General features: G+C 36.7%; 1 protein-coding gene across 1 annotated transcript in view; it reads right to left on the bottom strand.

The window, feature by feature from the left end:
* The window catches only part of LOC150097228 (dynein intermediate chain 3, ciliary-like), a 177,219-nt gene that overhangs the window by 16,711 nt on the left and 143,046 nt on the right, over window positions 1-17,462 (bottom strand). The window contains exon 10 of the mRNA XM_090407622.1: window positions 9,642-9,777. Within this exon, the coding sequence (XP_090263748.1) occupies window positions 9,642-9,777 (136 nt within the window). The remainder of the gene's footprint in view (window positions 1-9,641; window positions 9,778-17,462) is intronic.

Here is a 17,462-nt window from a genome sequence, read left to right as displayed (position 1 = left end):
AAACTGACATCCATTTTTCCTAGCACAGTCCTCCAAACTATCCAAATCATCCTGTAAAATTTTGACATCCTGTGCACTCATAATTGCTCTACCCAACTTTGCATCATCAGCAAACAAGTGAACACTTCCTCTCAAATCCTTTCCTATATCATTGATGAACAAATTGAAAAGCAGTGGTCCAAGAACAGAGCTCTGTGGCACTCCACTAGTCACGAGCCGTCTTTTAGACTCCACTCCTGAATAAACCACTCTCTGGTATCTCTCCTTCAACCACCCTGCTATCCATCTCACCAAGTATATCGCACTATAATCTATCCCCATCTGCTCCAGTTTACTGATTAGGGTTCTATGTGGTATCCTATCAAAAGCCTTGGCAAGGTCCAGTAGTATTACTGTAAACCCACCCCTATCCAGTTCAGCTGTCACTGTGTTATAAAACGTGAGCAAGTTACTGAGGCATGATCTACCCTTCACAAAACCATGTTGTCCCCCATACAATATCCCATTTTCATCTATCCAATCCTGTATTCTTTTCTTGACTAATTTCTCTAAGACCTTGACAATGATTCCTGATATGCTAATCGGTCGGTAATTTACAACAGCAGTCTTGGAACCACCTTTATGCAGTGGAACTATTTTCCCCTCTTTCCACCCCCTCGGGACTAACTCAGACCCGAGACTCAAATTAAACAAAATGGTCAAGGGTACTGACAATTCTTTAGCTGCTTCTCGTACAACACGAGCTGGTATACCATCCAATCCCACAGATGTATTGACATTGAGGTTATGCAATAGACTACTCACCTCCACTTCATTCACCACAATTCCCGTATAATCTACTGGTACATTCGTTTCTGCAATGTCACCACCTGGATGATATATTCTTGCAAAGTGCTCACTCAGTAACTCAACTATATCAACTGATTCAGTTACCTCCCTACCATCGGCATTCTTTAAAATCATTCTGCCATGTAAATTTTTCCTTTTACTTGCAACATATCTAAAAAACTGTTTAGGATTCTCTTTAGTCTGCATGGCCAATGTTCTTTCGTAATCCTTTTTTGCTTTTCTTACCACACTCGTTACCCTTCTGGCCTGCACTTTATACCATTCGTGTGCCTGCCAGTCACCTTTCTCCTTAAATTCCCTCCATAGTTGTTTCTTTTTTTTGCAGCTCAAGCTTAATGGTGTTATTCATCCATTTAACCCCTAGTTGATTTATTATTCGGACTCTAGGTATACAGTCAGCCATTGCTTCATGCAAACATTTCTTAACTACCTCCCATGCACTATCGACTTCTAGTCCTTGCAGTTGTACATGCCATGGCACTGAACCAATCAAACTCCTAAGCTTTTCATACTTTCCAGCCTGATAATTCCACATGTACCCTGTCTTAATTGAAAATTCTACACCTTTAGCCACCTCCCAAGTCAAGACCCTATGATCACTCTCACCGATTGGTGGCAATGTGGTCATATTTGTTACAGCCAAATTCTCAGATGTAATTACTAGGTCAAGCACTCTCTGACCCCTAGTATTTTCCATTACATGCTGTCGCAGATAGTTATCCCTTAATAACCGCATAAAATTCCAATTCCTTCCTCCCGTGTGTCCTCTTCTCACTCCAATCAATGAGACCATAGTTGAAATCTCCCATAATAATCACCCTCCTTCCACTCATTTCTTCTATTTGCTTGTGCATACTGTCACCACCATCTTTTCCATCACCTGGTCTATAGCAGCACCCAATTGTATATTTAGTTCTGCTAGCCACAATCTTATACCAAATGGCCTCAAATGTGCTCTTTTCTCTATCCTGCAATTCAACTTCTATTCTCCTTGGCTGCAGCTCATCAGCTATCATCAACAATACTCCTCCCCCCATTTTATTCTCCCTGTCATTCCTGAACACACTATACCCATCACATTCAATCCCACTAGCTATATCATCTACTGTCAGCCATGTTTCACTAACACCAATAACCTATGGTCTGGAAGTGCCAACCATGGCCAAAAACTATTCCTTCTCGTTCCTAATACTCCTAGCATTAGTGTACATGAATTTAAGACCCCTATTAGCCCCAACCCTACCTTGATGCCTTATATTAACTATCCCACTCTGATTTGTTGTCCTTATTTGCTCGGGCATATTATATTCATTCTTACATTCAACTGCCTCCCTAAGGACTGTATATCTACTTCCCCACTTAATAAATCTAATTTCCCTGAATTTGCACATCCACCACATTCAGCAACACTTTCTCAAGTCTTCTTACACCGTAACCATTCAAATGCAAGCCATCCATCTTATATAGATCCTTTCGCCCATCAAACTCACTCCGCACATCCACAAATTCCACACCACTCGTCATACATAACCCACGCATAAAGTCACTCGCAATTATGGCCCTCCTTTTAAACATTTCACTGTCATACCGTGGCAAAAGACTAATCATTCTAACTCTCTCACTCTTTTCTTTTGCTACCTCAAACAATTCATTCAGGTCTTCTATCATTTCCATTTTGTCTCCTTTCAAATCATTCGTACCTGCCACAACAATCATTTCTTTCACCCTTTCCTTTTGCTCTCTAATAGACTCAGTTACATCCTTTATGGTCACACTCGGTTGGTACGATTTTGTCAAATCCTCTACTATCACACCTCGTACTAACGAGTCTCCATACAGCACTCTATCCTTCATTTTGTTCATGTTCACACTCATACGTCTATTTTTCCTGTCATACATTTTATTATTGGCTGGTTCATTCAGTTGGCTTTTGCTCATATGCTCTAGCTGCTGTTTTGCCCTTTGTATCACACCATTCAACAACGCGATCTCACTCATTGCGTCTATCTCATCTTTTTTATTCTCAGTAAAACCATTAATACTATCATTCACACTTTCTACATTCACACTCTCACAATTTTCTGGTACAACCTCGCCGTTTCTTGTCATATCCCTATTTTCTTCATTCTGAAGTTTGACAAAAATATCACACTCACGATCCGAAATACTCTTCAATTTCTCATTCTCCCTACATTTTCTACACACATTCACTCCTTTATTATCATCTAACCACACTCCGACCGCACTCCGCAAAGCGTACATTTCGCAGCTAGTACACTGAATCATCTCTTTTATACTACCATTCTTTGATAAAGATGGCGAACCATCATTACTGGCCGCCATTTTCCTTCGTACTGGAGCCATACTTACTTGCAACGTATTTTATCAAATTATAAATTATAACACACCAAAAACACACAAAAAGATGCACTAAGAGACGCAAGGCAAACAAAACTACGCAATATTAAATAAATTTATCAATGATAACTGAAAATAATGCTTATCTTATCCGGAGCTTTCGCAGTGACAGCCCCAATAAAATATGTTATAAAGACACACAAAATACTCTAAAAACACGAAAATCATTTTAATATACAATAAAACCAATTTTCTAAGGAAAAACACGCACAAAAAACACCAAAAATCACCAATTTTACACGAGCGCTAAATTACACCGACCACTCACCATATGAAGATGATTAGACATGCAGGAGTATCAAATACCAGGATGAAATACCATTGGGGTATTTCATTCTGGAGAAGTAGGTTTAATACTAGAGGGATAAGGCAGGTTTGAGGTTTAGAAGTGCAAGAAGAGAGTATGTTTTAAATACCGAGTACTCTGGATGTCAATAAAGCAATGGGACTGGATGGCATTTTACTGCGGGTATTGAGAGAATGTGCTATAGAACTGATGACTCCATTGACCTGGCTTTTCAATGAAAGTCTGGCCATGGAAAAAGTATCCAAGGGGTTGAAGGAGGTTAAGATAGTGCCATTGCATAAGAGTGGTAGCAGAGTGAAGTATAAACTATAAACCATTTTGTATTTCAACAACAGTTGTTAAGATCCTGGAGAAATTAGTGAGGGATCATTTACAGCATTGGGCAAATGAGGGTAATGTTATTTGTGAGAATCAACATGGATTTGTTATGGGGTGCTCTTGCTTAAATAATATGATTGTCTTTTATAATAAAGTGACAAGAGCAGTTGATGAGGGAAAGGCATATACTGCCATTTTTTTTGATTTTGCAAAGGCATTTGATAGTGCCACATGATAAGCTGATATTTAAGTCACAGCACATGGGTTTAGATGTCAGGTTAGTGAACTGGATTTGGGATTGGTTATCTGACAGGTATCAGAGAGTTGTGTATGGGGGAGCAGTATCAAGGAGGCAAATGGTTACAAGTTATGTCGAACAGGGCTCAGTACGGGGACAAACCTGTTTTTTTAACCTTTATATCAATGACATGGTCAATGGATCTCAGGGGGATATTCGGTTGCTTGCAGAAGAAGTGAAGCTATGAAGGGTTATTTGTGATAGTGCAGATGCAGATGTGGTAGTTACAAGAGGATATGAATAAACTGGACAGATGGCAAGTGAATGGGGATTGGTTTAATCCATCTAAATATAAAATCCTGAAGTTTGGGATACATCAATGGGAGGCTGCACACGCTGTTGGATGAAGTGTACTGGAGGAGGTACAGGATCTCGGGGATGATTGATAGAAACCTAAAATTCAGGGAACATATTGCAAAGGTGGTGATGGTAACCAAGAGGATTGCTGCAGTATTGAGAAGGATGCTGGCTTGCAAAGATAAAAGAGTTGTCATTCCATTGTATAAAGCCCTGATCAGACCACATATAGGCTATTGTGCTCAAATTTGGTTCCCAGGATTTGAAGGGGATAAATTAACTGTGAAAAGGGTAGAGAGGCAGATAACAAAGATGGTTTGGACTGTACAATGTTAGTTATGAGGATCAGCTAAGGGAATATGAACTGCAGAGTTTGGTAAATAGAAGAAGAAGGAGAGGTGATATGATTGAGACTTTTAAATTGTTGAGAGGTAGTTTCAGGGTTGACACCGGGGAGTTCTTTCGCTTGGTGGAACAGTGGGAAGGAGCAATGACAATGGGCCATCCCTGGAAGTTACAAAAGGAAGTTTGGAGCAAGAGGGTAAGGAGTGGTTTGCACAGAGGGTGGTTGAGCCATGGAATGCATTACCTTTGAGAGTGGTAAGAATTATATGGTCAAAGAGTTGAAGGAGTGGTATGACAGAATTTGTGTTTTCTTGGGTAGATCTCCCACAATGAATCTTGTTACTCCATGGAGGCCTGAATCATAATAATAATATAAGATGAAGAGAGGGCATCAATGACAGAACATATTAAAAATTAACATATCAAAAATGAATTTGATATTAGTTGAAATGAAGAATCAGATATTATGGTCACCTGAAGAGAATGAAAGAGAAAGGGTTAGCAAAATAGCTGTTTGATGTCAGGAAGAATAAAAAAAAAGACACAGAGAAAGGCAAGGTCCAGATGAATTGATGCTTAGAAGACCAAAATATAAGATTTAAGAATATTTGGAGACATGACAAATAACAGATTAATTTAAGAAAAAATTAATGACATGTTGCTAGTAGTGATCTAAATGTAATTATGAAGTATAAGATCAGTCAGTAGAGATGAGCCTTTTGGTTGAAAAAAACCTGGTTTCAAATCCCATCTATCACATGAGGAACCTTTATCAGGTCTTTTAATCATATGGTCAGTTAGCTGGTCTCATATGGAGGTAGAGTTTTTTTTCTCCTAGAAACTCAGGTTTTTCATCCCTCAGAACAGACAAATCAGTCCCATGAACACACAGTTCTACAGACATAAAATACTTTTCCCTACAGGGATGTAGCAAAGAATGGCAAGCTGGCTGCATTAAATTGCCTAAAGCCCCATTCAAAGAACTCAATCATTTCTCATCTGTCCAAGACAGATGAGAAATGGATGGGGGAAACACTTCTTGAGAGTACATATCAGGAATTTGATGGTGATGAGATATTAGAAATAAACTTGACATTTATTATCATTATTTTCATCATCATCATATCTCCATGGAGTCAAAAAAAACTCGGGAGATCCCACTGTTACTCACATAGATAATCAAACCATGCTTTAAACATGCTTACCATCTTAGCACTAATTACCCACTCTAGCAATGTATTCTAATCACCTTCTATTCTCTATGCACAAAAACTTACTCCTCATTCCTCTGCTCACATCACACTTCCAGAAATGATCCTATTATTCTCACCATTGTATGAAAAGCCTCTTCCACATTAATCTGGTAAAAACCCCTTACCAACTTATATCCCCCCCCCTCCTTCTCCTGTCTTCCAGAATCTGTAAACTGCATTTTCTGAATATTTTTAAAATTTTATCATTTTTAAAACTCCAGAGACAAGAAACCACCTTTGTCAGTCTCTGGGCCATATCTAATATCACTTCATTTTTTTGAAAACTAGGTGACCAAATCTGTAAACAGTAATCCCTGTGCAGCCTATGGATTATGACAGTGATGTGAAGGATAGTAATGTGTAGAATTATGGAAACATAATTTCTTTACTTCTATATATTACTATCCTCCCTGTCACTGTCATAATCCAATGTGCTGTCCTCAATTTTAGCAATGGGTCCTCTTAATTTTAGGTTGATATCCACCATCATCCTCAAATCTCTTATCACCTCCACCTTCTATAAGATATCCCCACCAAATGTATACTTTATATCTCATCTTTGCTTCTCAAATTTTAAAACATTACACTTTGCCACACCAAACTGGTAACTCCCTTTCCTACTCACCTAGTCTATTCAAGTCCTCTTGTAAAGCCACATGTATTCTACTCCTCATTGTTCTTCCAAATTTTGTCTCATCTACAAACAACTAAATGTTCCCATTCAACCCTTTTCCAATATCCTTAATATACAAATTAAACAGCAATGATCCCAAAACAGACACTTGGAACACACCACTAGTCATTTTCTTGCAAGCCTGGTTGGCTTGCAAGATTAGCAGATCCACTCTCCAAACAACAGGCTGCAGTTCTGAATCCAGCCATGTTGCTGGATGTTTGAGAATATCCAGGTGGGAGATAAATTTCATCACCAGGTGTGAGACCACTTCCCTGCTTATTGGCAGCCTGAAATAGCTTGAAAAAGTTCCATGTTTCGTTTCTAGAGCAAAGTTCCTGAACTATGTAAAAAATATTTTAAAAAATCTTTAGTCAATCCACAGCACAAATGTGTATAGGTTTACAAACCTTTTGTGGATGGAAATCACTTTATAAAAAAATAATAAAAAAAAACTCCCCTGTTCAATGCATTTGTCACCTTCTTATTCAGCATTTTACTTGTGTAAGTTTGCTAAAATGCAAACATCCTTTAGTTCTTGGTCCTCATAAACCTATTACTTAATCACAATTCCAAACACTTAGATTGGCCTATAATTCCAAGTGTTAATCTTATTACTACTCTTATGAAGTAGAACAATTTTGTCTTTTTTCCACTCCTTTGGAACTTGGTTCAATGTAAGACTTAAATTTAAAATTCACATTAAAGCTGCTGTTAACTTCCTGTAACATTCCCCCCAAAACATGTTTTGATATATCAAGTCTCATGGCCATATTAAAATTAAGCTTATGCAATTCCCTACAAGTCCATTCTCCACCCTTCCCACTACACTCAAACTCTGCATGATGTCACATTCACTTTTATGAATTGCTCCTTTAATATCTCGACTATATCCACAGCAGCTATCATTTTCACCAACCAACATCATCCTTCATAATCATTCTTTCTTATACTAGCCATATGACCTACCTGGGATTTTTTTGGCCTCATTAGCTAGCTGCTATTCATACTACATTTTTACCACTCTTACCAAACAAATCACTTACTTTCTTACCTGCTCTTTGTACTCCTCATGCAACAGATTATTACCATACAACTTGCACTGCCTCCATAATGGCTTCTTCTTCCAGACTGCATTCCTTGCCTCTTCATTAATTCATTTCACACCTACCTTATTTAACCAACTGACCACTGGAATTTATTCAAATGTTGCCTCTGCTGGATGGTTTTTTAGTACGGCCAAAGCTACATTGATCTCCTTTCCATCCAATTCCTCATTCCATGATATAGCTGCAAGCTATCTCTTGAGTTTTCATAATCACTAGACTAATAGTTCTCCATATATGCATATCACTTTCTCATAGAAGTTGACATATGGCTGGCACCAACTCAGATGATCACCAGAGGAAGATTTGACACCTAATTTATAATAATATCCTCAGATGAGTTAATCAAATCCAAAACACTTGATTCCTATGTGATCTCTGTTACATACTGCCCAAGGAAGTCTCCCTCAAAGGCTTGAGAAATTCAACCCCCCCCCCATCTTTTCACATTTCACTCTATACTACAATAATGAAAATCTACCATAACACTTACCCTTTTTTATTTTCTGGGCTAATTGGTCTATATTTCCCCTTCTCACTGCAGCACTCCACATTATCAGGTCTATAGCACCATACAATTAAATCACCTTTACTGCACACTATGCTACCTCAAAACACCACTTTTCAGATATGACTCCTACATCCCCTAATCTGCACACAACACATATCTTCGGTACAATCTATTCCCAGTATCATTAACTTAAACAATGAACATTAACAGTACTATTATTGACCTCTGCAAATCCATTTGTGATCCTCCTTTTCCTTGAGACAGCTCCCTCACTCCAACCACACAACACTTTAATGGATGTATCTGTCAATCGTCAACTGCCTGTCATCTAAATCCATTCAATGGAATTTTACATACCGACTTGTCAAGAAGCAACCTGTGAAATGCTTTTGCAAGTTCCAAAAATATCACAGTGTATTTTCTTTATTATCTTCCTTTGTAAACATAAAATGTGACCAAACAGATTACTAAAACAAGATTGCACCTTAATACAATCTATGATATTCTCAATAAACACTCACATGCTCATCATCCATTCATTCCAGTATAATATTACTGAATCTTAATATTACTTAATATTACTGAAAAAATACTCTGACCTATAGTTGAATGATTTTTAGCATCACCTTTATGTAATACACTAGATTATCCTCTTTCCATTTCCTAGAGAATTGACAGTTCCATATTAATTAAACAATTGGTCAGTAGCTTGTCAATTCTTTTTCACTTTCTTTAAAATATGTAACAAAATCTCAACTAGTCTAACCACCCTGTTAACAGCCAGATAATTTAATATTTCAAGAAATCAATTTCATTCACCTGCTATCCCTTAACACTTCTTCTAGAAATAAAACTTGTTCCACCTATATGCAATACCCTGATCATTAAATGGTTCTAAAATGTCAGATGACATTACAGAAGATCCCTCAGTATCTTTCTATATCCAGCAAGGTTATGAGGTTCAAATGATTAAACTAAATAATGAAAAATTAGGCTGCAAATTCTAATATTTTTAAACTGAACTGCTTGAAAGAACTGACAGATATAATTATAGATAAAATTTGCAAATAACTAATCATATGGGATTCCATATGCTTACTTAGTTACAAATTTTAAAATAGAAAAAACAATTTTAACCCATTAGATTAATTTTATAGAATATACCATTACAGAATTTCATATAAAATCTTAGTATTGGTTTAATAAATGAGTTAAATGTCTCAATACATGCCTATTTATTTTTACCTAAATCAAAAAATAACTAACCTTCATGGTTACAGTGGGTGCATGCTGTTTAAACAGAATGTCCCAAATTTCAAGATCACCATTAGTTTTGCTGAGAAATAAAACAGATGGGCGAGTTGGACTCCAGCTACCATTGGTTATATAACTATCTCTATTCCTGGAAAGAAAGAAAAAAACATTTATTCATGTAGCAGACAAAAAAGTTATAGATTTCACTGAATTTTTTATATAAAGATGAAAGATTTCATTTACATATTTGGGAAACTAGATTAAAAAGTGTCTGGAAAAGAAACAGGAGGAGATCAAAAGATATATGGCATTATCAGCATAAATTGATGTATAGGGCTGCAAGAATCAATCAAATGCCACTCCACCTCCATGGAGAAAATAAATGGGACTTGGATGACTGCACAGTGGTAGTATGACCATAACATCTGGAACAGAGATGAAAGTTTTACTGATGGGTTACAGAGTGACAAAAAATTTTAAACTTGTCTTAATCCTAGAATAAGCAAACAAAGTTTGTAAGTAAAGTGTCTTCACAATTAATCTACTTGTATATAAATATATATAGATTAAACTGCTGCTGAAGTCTTCAATATATACTTAATTTATATATTGAATATTATATAAAGTGACTGATTTAACTTTGGTATCTTCCTGGGACTTGCTTCCACCAATGAGATCTCAATAAAGATTAAAACTGGTTGGCAGTAGCTCTTCCCATAATGGTTTTATAAGAATACGAGATACTAAAACAACTGACATGAGGTCAGCAGCTTCTATATACAAATAGGCTAATCATGAAGACATATTTCACATGCAAACTTTGTTTGCTTATATTCATGATTATAGAATTAAAACAAGAATATACTTTCTTATCAAATATAAACAAAAGAAACAACTGATGTTATAAAGAAAGACAACAATGGATTGATTATTAGTATAAATTTATTATTCATTATATTATAGTCTGCACAATTAGCTGAGTGGCTATGCACTTCGTAATCATATGCCTGGGAAAGGAGTGTCCTGGGTTCGATTCCTGTTGCTGATGTGAAGAGCTTAGGATCTTTCTAAGACATAGCCATGTTAGCCAGTCTTAGGCGTGGACTGTAGGGTTTTTCTCCCCAGTTTATCTGGTGTTCTTCCTCCCACAATCAAGCAAACCAACCCCGTAAACACATGCTTCTACAGTCATAGGACGCCTCCAGGAATAAGGAGTAACCAACTTATTCCATAGGATTTCGGTTCTGAATGCCTACACAGTAGAAAGTGTAGGCTTATGCACGAGCGTAAATTAGGATAGGATTATATTATATTATTATAAGCAAGGATCATATTATAAAATTCTTATATTATCAATCAGAAAAAAAAATTATTATAAATGAGAGATGGGCTGTGTTTGAATGTAAATGGATGCAGGTTTCTTGAAAAATTGTCATTCTCTGAGCAAGTGAATGTTAGGGTAAGGACACTAGAGTTGCAAGGGAAGATAGTAGCAGGAATAGTCATGGTATATCATAGATTCCTCTGGGAAGAATAGCAGTAGGTACAGGTATAATGGTAATGCACTGATGCTTCTCTCTATAAATTCCAGGAGTAAATTGAATAAATTGGTGACACTAATAGCCAAAATCCTGCCAAAAGAATGTTGGAATTGGTGAAAAGTGATTAACAGAAGAGGAGATCTTGACAGGACTGCAAGTAGAAAGTACAGCATGTTTTGGCAGGATGTGAAGAGTAAAAGGAATTAGTGAAGTGATATGCATGATAAGTGATGAGTTGTATCTCAGAGCGAAGAATTTGGAGGGAAATGTTACTAATGGTTTTGAAAATGTATATATATATATATTGTGAGTGGAAGAGAGCAACAGCTGATATTTAGTGGGATCTTGTTACAGGCTAAGGAGCACAGAAGGTGAATAGTAGGAAATGTTTAGGTAGTTTAGTCTGGCAAGTGCAAAACAAGCAAACATTATGGGAGATTTTAACTACAGCAGTATAAATTAAAAAGAGGAGATGGAATATAGTAGTAAGGAATGGAATTTCAGGAATCTTTGAATATGTGTTCCATCTTAGGCAACATGTAGAAGGAGCACTGGGCTCTTCAAGAGTTTTGTATTTAGTCCTAGCATCAGAGGATCTGATGTAACAGATGACATCCTTGTCCCTGGTAGGTAAGAGAGACCATGTAATCTTGACTTGGATGAATAGACATGATTGAATATACATGCTGAACAGACATGCCAGTGATTATAATAATTTTAGAAATCAGTTGGGGCAGTTTTATAGATGGATGAAATAGAAAGGAGAGATATCCAGTGCATGTGAACTGAGAAGAAATATTTATTAGCAATGGTGGCATGTTACATACTTCAAATGAAAAAAGAAATGATGGAAAAAGTATAAAAAGAAAAATGGAGACCAGTTGCATGAGGAATATAAGACAGGCCAGGAAAGTGACTATATAGTAAGGAATATCCAATTATTCCAGTTTTGTTTGATATTCCAGACAAAACTGAAATATCAGAAGATCAGAAGAGATTAGCTCTGTGATCCAATGAAAGTCCAAAGGGCTTCTTTCAGTATGTGGCCAGTAGGAAGAGAAATTATTGCAGAAGAATGACATCAGATGAAAATGGGAAATTGAGTGACCAATGCAGATAACATAATGGAGCTGTTTAATAATTGCTTTAGCAGGATATTTCATCCAGGAAAAGTAGGTTTTATTACTAGAGGATTCAATGTTTAGAAGTGTATGAGGAGAATGGGTTTCAAATACTAAGTACTCGGAATTCAATAAACAGTAGAACTGGATGGAATTTCACCACATTAGTTCCTCACAAATTTTCTTAAAACTTGGCAAAATCCCATCGAGTCTTGCTGCTTTTTTGACATTCAGAGTACTTAGTACATGAAACATTCTTATCATGCATTTTGAAACCTTAAACCCTCCCCAAATAAAGTAGCAATAAACCCTACTTTAGCAGGATGAAATGCCTCAAATAAAGTACTTATTAAACAATCATCAAACATTAGTCATTATTAGTCCACAACGACAAGCTCATTGTGGACGAATAATCTTGTTAATGTAGATATATAGCCATTTACACCTAACAAGGTCATTGGTCCACATAATAAAAGAATTCCTTAGGAATTTCCTTAGAATTACCATGCCAATCTCTTCTCATATTTCATTTTTGTCTTTCTTGCTCAAGTCTTATACTCCTCATGCAACTGCTCTCCATTTTGCTCTCTCTCTCTCTCTAATAACCTCTTTTTCATTTGTTTCATATTAGCCATCCACTTGATACCAAATCATGCTATCTTTTTCACTTGAAGCAGTGGTTAAATTCAGCTGGGGCCCGACCACAGAACTTTTTTATGCACTGGGCCTTGACCAAGAACATTTTTCTGTTTTGTGACTTTTCTCCCTTTACGGTAATTAAGCCAAATGTGAAACAGACAGCAATGGCAGTATATTAAGACATGCATATGACTGGTGCGGTATTAACAAAAGATTGCTTGCCAGAAAGATAAAAGCAAGCCTACAACTGAGTTGAAATGCTAACTCTCTTCAACCGAATTCCAATAATATGTGAAACTGCCATAATAACATTCACTATATATATATATTTCTTAGTTCGCACATTTACGAATTTTAACACATTCAGTTGAATTTTATTGCTGCCAAGCGAACTTACACACATCTAATTGATAACAATAGTTTTTAGTTAGCTGCTACTGTGTTTTTCAGTGCAGCATATGGATTTGTTTGAGTTTATACAGCATAGTTTCTGTATGAGGGGAAATGTGATTCATTCATTAGTGTTGTTTTTATCCAAGTTGTCTCTAATTGCAATATTTATTGAGAAATACATTACACAGAGTGCTTGTACTTTATTCACTGACATAATAAAAGTACTTGTCTTTCTTGCTTCTGTAGTTTAGTGGCCACTGGGGAGGGCGTGTTGTTTACCGCGGGAGCAAGTTACTATCGCCCCGACGTGAACGTGTTTAAGCTTTTTTTCATGTGAGAGGTATGTGCAAAACGTTTTAATTTCTTTTTTCAAAAAGAAAAATCAGGGGTGCGAGTTATATTTGAGTCAATACAATATTTAAACTATGGATAAGTACGTTGGTACCTATTTTAAAACGGTAAAATAGCTTGGAAGACAGTGATAATACAAAACAAGTTTGTAATGACAGTTTGTGAAAGAGGTCTGTAACGAATCCACAGAAACACAGAATTTCCATCAGGTGTGATGCGATAATATTAATATGCTGAATGAAAGGAAAGATTTGCCGACTTGCTGGACACTCAACCAGTGGATCACATTCAAAGATAAATACAATTGGTTACTTTGTAGGAACAAAGTAATATTCTGTTTTGTGACTATTCTCCCTTTACAGTAGTTATGCCTACATGATTGGGTTATTATTCAACAATTGTTTATAGTTTTGAATGTATATATAGTCAATATCAACAGTCACCCGATTATGAACGTGTGATGAAAGGGACAGGGAAGTTTGGAGCTGCCCCAGATAGCATCCAAATTATTTTGTATAGGGCCCCAGAACTTATTTATTTAGAATTTAACCACTGACTTGAAGTATGCAATTTTAGCCAGATCATGCAACAGATCTTCAACCTCATTTTGATGTTCCTCTATATGTTCATCCAGTGTAGTAGTAGCAATGTACACCATATTAAATAAATATGGTTATATACAGGTGATGGACAAAAAAATAGAGACACTGACATATTGGGTCACATTATCAGTACTTGTAATGCAGCATTTACGATCCACCAAACAGAGATGCAGTTGATATGCAAATATACTCCCAACATTCCTAGGGATGCGTGTATAAAGGCAAACAAAAACCTGCTGCCATTTATTATTATTATTATTATTACGGGTATCTCCATGGAGTCAGTAGACTCATCGCGGGAGACCCAAACTAGCAAAACAATATCTGTCATATCTCTTCTTGAATTCATTTACAGACGAAGAGCTCACAACTAAGTCAGGCAATGAATTCCACTCATTCACCACCCTCCAGGCAAAAAACCTTGTTCTGACACCTTTGTTAACCACACTCTTCTTTAATTTCCAGAGATGACCTCTTGTTCTTCCATCACTTTCACACAGCTGAAACATTTCCCCTGCATCAATCCTATAAAAACCTTTTAGTAATTTGAATGTTTCTATCATATCCCCTCTTCTTCGCCTATCAACCAATCTCTGCAATCCACAAGCTCTCAATCAAATGTTTTGTGACTTTTCTCCCTTTACGGTAATTAAGCCAAATGCGAAACAGACAGCAATGGCAGTTTATTAAGACATGCATATGACAAGGTGCCAAGAGAGAAGCTATTCAATTCGCTGCAGTTATATGGTGTCAATGGGGCATTATACCAAGCAATAGTTAGTCTTTATTTGAGTTGTAAGTCAGCAGTTAGAATTCAAGGAAGTACAGGAAGATGGTTTAATGTTAAATCTGGTGTGAGACAAGGATGTACATTATCCCCTCTGTTATTCATTATCTATATGGATCACATTATGAAGGAAAGCGGTATTAAATATGATATCAAAATTGGAGATGTTAATGTCAGATGCGGATGATGTTATACTTCTAAATAAATCCGCTACAAGTCTGCAAGATTCTCTGACTAAATTGAATAACTGTTGTAATAGATATGGTATGAACGTCAGCAATAAAAAGACAAAGACAATGAAAATAGGCAGAATCATTGAAAATGTCAACTGTGTTGTGAATGGAGACCCTGTGGAACAAAATAAAACATTTCAGCTACTTAGGCACAATTTTTAGTGAAGATGGTAAATTCAATATAGAAATAGACAACGGAATCAGCAAAGCTGGTATAAGGTGGGAAGTCAACTGAATAAATTCATATGGAATAAGAGAGAAATTTGTTGGAACACTAAATTAGCTGTATACAAGACGGTGTTCAAACCAGTTTTAACTTATTGATCTGAGAGCTGGGTCAGAAGTAAAACACTTGACCAAAGACTAGCGACCGCAGATATGAGTCCTGAGAAAGATTAGGACGTGAACAGATGGCATCAATGGCAATATCATATTAAAAACAAGGATATTAGGAAAGAACTTGACATTGTCAACATCCAGGAATGCGTTAGCAGAGCTAATCTCAGATGGTATGGTCACTTAAACAGAATGGGCATGGAAAGATTAGCAAAACAAGTGCTGCCAGGTTGGCAGCAAAACGACCCAGAGGAAGACCAAGATATAGGTGGATTAATACGGTACAAAGTGCCTTAGATGATAGAAATATAAGATCTCATGATGTTGGAGTCTTGACAAGTAACAGACTGATTTGGAGGAAAATTGTAGATAGGAAATTAGTAATGATGTAATTTTTTCATGTGGTACTATCATATCCAGTACACCTCTTGAGGGTACATGGCAGGAATTTGATGATGATGATGATGATGATGATTTAATTACTAGTTTGCCATATGGCAATCTACTGAAGGCCTTTGCAAAATCTAAATATATTATATGCCCCCCCCCCCCCTTTGTCCAATGTATTTGTCACCTTGTTATAATAAGTAAACAGATTGCTAAAACAATTTGATATCTTGAAAGCAATATCTCCCATGATATCATGGGAGCAAGAATAGTATTCTCCTATGTTGGTCATAATTTCCTACTTTGTAGTTTAGCATGTTACCTATCTTAATTGGAACATCAACATAATTAGCAACTTCCTAAGAAAGTAAGGTATAATCATTGTCACCAGCTGGTGGTAATATAGTCATATTCTTAACTGAGGCCTCTTATGATGCAATGATCAAATCTAACATGCTCTGATTTCAAGTTCCTTCTTTAACATGCTACTTTCTCACGCAGCATGTTAAAGAATGTTTTGCAAGACCTCAATAAATTCTGCTTCATTCTTATCATGAGATTTCTCTTCAACCAATCAACGTTTGGATAATTTATTTCATCAATCATGATCACTTGTTTAGTACCCATTAGGGTAATTTGGCAATGTATTTCATCATTCCTGTTATTTGAATCCTATGTCTGTAGATTTCATCTGTGATTCCTAAAAATACTATACCCTTTACATGCCATTCCAGTTACATCTGATTCTGATAGCCAAGTTTTACTAATGCCAATAATCTTAGGCCACAACATATTCAATACAGCAACAAACTCAACCTCTTTGTTCTTGATTCTCCTGGCTTCTGAGTATTATTATTCGTGACACCTCCAAGGAGTCCGAAGACTCATCACAAGAGGACACCTAGTGTGCAACTCTCCGTCTCCACCACTACCGAACCTCTACTACCAATCAACTACATCAGTGCCATCTACTGCCCACCACCACCACAACACATATCTTTTGTCTGTAAATTGTGTGTGTTCTGAAGGGCCGATTTGTCTGTTTGCGGGATAAAAAACCCAAGTTTCCGGGAGTAAAAACCCTGCTACCTCGGTATGAGATCAGCTAACTCACCTTCAATTGAAAAAATCCATATAAAGATTCCTCCTGTCACGACGGGAATCGAACTCTGGCCTTTTCCAATCGAAACGCGCCATGTACCGTTGTTCTTCGAATTGCGCAACGGAGGTACTTAATACACAACAATATACCAATCCCTTTTTCTTATACTTAGTTATGCAGTCTTCTTGGTTCTTTTGGATAACTTTCTCTTTTCCCTCCCTTTTGCACAATAAAGCTGAGGGAAAATGTAATCTATATAATCCTAATTACTGCCATTCCCAAACCTTCTATTTGGCTAAGATATTCTTCTGATGACGTATTCTTTATTTGGCCTCATAGCT

The sequence above is a fragment of the Typopeltis vanoorti genome, chromosome 17, assembly GCF_054136105.1.
Source record: "Typopeltis vanoorti isolate ZY-2024b chromosome 17, IOZ_Tvanoo_1.0, whole genome shotgun sequence".
Classification (NCBI taxonomy): domain Eukaryota; kingdom Metazoa; phylum Arthropoda; class Arachnida; order Uropygi; family Thelyphonidae; genus Typopeltis; species Typopeltis vanoorti.
Note: the sequence above shows the minus strand (reverse complement) of the source record. Positions and strands in the feature narration are given on the sequence as shown.